The sequence below is a fragment of the Apodemus sylvaticus genome, chromosome 5, assembly GCF_947179515.1.
Source record: "Apodemus sylvaticus chromosome 5, mApoSyl1.1, whole genome shotgun sequence".
In the NCBI taxonomy this organism is placed as follows: domain Eukaryota; kingdom Metazoa; phylum Chordata; class Mammalia; order Rodentia; family Muridae; genus Apodemus; species Apodemus sylvaticus.
Window position 1 is genome coordinate 71,493,392 of NC_067476.1, and position 2,740 is coordinate 71,496,131.

General features: G+C 37.5%; 1 protein-coding gene across 1 annotated transcript; it reads left to right on the forward strand.

Moving 5' to 3' along the window:
• The first annotated feature begins 528 nt into the window (after nucleotides 1-528).
• Nucleotides 529-1,452, forward strand: LOC127684852 (olfactory receptor 4C45-like). Its single transcript, XM_052181657.1, has one exon. The coding sequence runs from the start codon at nucleotides 532-534 to the stop codon at nucleotides 1,450-1,452; it is 921 nt and encodes a 306-aa protein (XP_052037617.1). The 5' UTR covers nucleotides 529-531.
• Nucleotides 1,453-2,740: the final 1,288 nt, after the last annotated feature.

A 2,740-nucleotide genomic window follows, 5' to 3' on the forward strand; every position in this document is an offset into this window, starting at 1 on the left:
TGGGTTCATATTCATTATATGATACAAAGGAATGATACATACATAACACATGACCTTTACATTGAGCAAGCTTTAGTTCCTTAGTGTCCCATTGACTTTCATGCACACTGAGTTCATAAACCTTTAATATTCACAATCATTCACAACTGTAATTTCAAATAAATTGAGATTCATGATATTTGTCATACAAGAACAAAGCATAACAGTAAATGAAAATTTTATTTGAGATTATCCCCTAGATTTAATTTTAAAAAAAAAATAAGTTAACCTTCAGCCAATGACAAAAGATTTTTTTGGTTGAAGTATTACAAATAAAGTATTAGTCATAAGCCAATCTACTTCTCATCTTCAATATTGCCTGCACAGTGACCATAACTGAAAAAGTAAAAATGTAGGGATTTTTGTTGTTGTTTCAGCCATTCCAATAATGAGATGACAAAATATTTTAGCTTTGAGTTTAAAATATCACGTGGGTACTCTCATTTTTCAGATGACCATATCCACAGAACCTGAACGAAACCAAGGGAAAGGATGAGCAACGTCACAGAATTCATCCTCCTGGGCTTGACCCAAGACCCAGATCTGCAGAAACTCTTATCTATTGTGTGCTTACTGATCTATTTGATCACACTGGCAGGTAACATGCTCATCTCAGTCACCATCTTCATCAGCCCAGCCCTGGCTACTCCCATGTACTTCTTCCTGTCCTACTTGTCCATCATAGATGGTTTCTACTCCTCTTCCATAGCACCCAAAATGATCTATGACCTAATCTCTGAGAAGAACACCATATCCTTCAATGGCTGCATGACTCAGCTTTTTGCTGAGCACTTTTTTGCTGCAGCTGAAATCATCCTGCTGATTTCCATGGCCTATGATCGCTATGTAGCCATCTGCAAGCCCTTACACTACATGACCATCATGAGCCGACCTGTGTGTGTATTCCTGGTGGGTGCCGCTGTAATCTTAGGATTCATCCATGGAGGGATACAGATTTTGTTTATGGCCCAGTTACCATTCTGTGGCCCAAATATCATTGATCACTTTATGTGTGATTTAATACCACTCCTGGAGTTGGCCTGCACTGACACTCACACTCTGGGACCCCTGATTGCTGCCAACAGTGGGTCACTGTGTTTACTCATTTTCTCTATGCTGGTTGCTTCCTATGTGGTCATCCTTCACTCCCTGAGGAATCACAGTTCAGAAGGGCGTCGCAAAGCCCTGTCTACCTGTGCCTCTCATGTCACTGTTGTTGTCTTATTCTTTGTACCTTGTTCTTACCTGTACCTAAGGCCCATGACCTCCTTCCCCACTGACAAAGCTGTAACTGTGTTTTGTACCCTAGTGACACCTATGTTGAACCCTTTGATCTATACCCTCAGAAATGAGGAAGTGAAAAGGGTAATGAAGAAGCTCTGGGATCAAATCAGGAAAGCTGGCGATACATAAAGCTGGAAATTTGTATCTTTAGAAAAATGTCTAATGCTGTTCCATGAGCATTTGTTCTCCATTAATGATGCTGGTGGTGGTAATGATGAATTATATCTTATCTATTGAATAATAATTATATATTTAAATGGAGAGCATTGTTACAACACATAGAGATATGATCAAATCATGGTGAAAAATGTTTCTATGCTTATGAGGTTTGTCATAAGGATATGTATTATAATGATAAGTTTTGACCCTCAAGACCTGGCTGTATGAGTGAATTTACAAGTACAATGCTCCTTAATTTAAAAATATTAGTTAAATAAAAATGCCAATAGCTAGGCAGAAGAGAAATATGAGGGTTTGGAATTCCTGGGAATAGGGTCTGAGGGACCACTCAAGGAGATTGAGGAAACTGAAGACGAGGAGAGAAAAGGTGCCATAGGGTAAGAATCTTAAAATCATGCTGATGAAGGCTTGCCAGTTGGAGTTAGAGCAGCCCAAATAGAACATAGTAAGTAATAATTCTGGGTTATCCATAGAAAAGTAGATTCTAATAGCATAGAGGGTAGATATCTGCCCAGATTTAGTACTGATAAACGTTTATTATAAATTAAAGATCACTTATATCTTTTATCTGTGAATTGAATAACCAAAGGTGGGGTAGAAGCCCTGATGGGATTAAAAATTAAATATTATCAGCATCAATATCCCATTAAATGTTCATTGTTTCTTTGTTTCTTTTTAAAAGCTTTAAACTTTTTTCTAGTTCTTTATAAAATGCATAATTAATTGTTAACCATGTTCATCCCAGTATTCAGTAGGTATCTTCTGAGGCACCTCTATTTTGATTCCTGTTGTCCAACCTTACAATAGTCCCCTCTTTTCAGTTCTTCCAGACTCTATGACCATTGTTCTACTCTCAGCTTCAATAAAATAAAGCTTCTTGGCTTTTACATTTGAGTGAGAGCATGCAGCATCTGTCTTTCTGTGCCTGGTTATTTTGCTTATTTCCCTCCTGTTCCACCCAGGGTGTTACAAACTATAAATCACCATTCTTTTTATTTTTTTAGCTGAACTTTATACTGTCAGTGTACACATTGTTTTCTTTTTCTCATTATTTTGAGAATTTCTTACTTGAATGCTATATTTTATTATCTCCACCTCTTTTATCCTCCAACCAACTACTTATATGTTTTTTCTACAGTGTGCATGTGTGTGTGCCTGTGTGTGCATGTGTATGTGTGTGCACGTGCATGTGCACACACATGCATACACGCTCATAAGTGTTATTCATAAGAACATG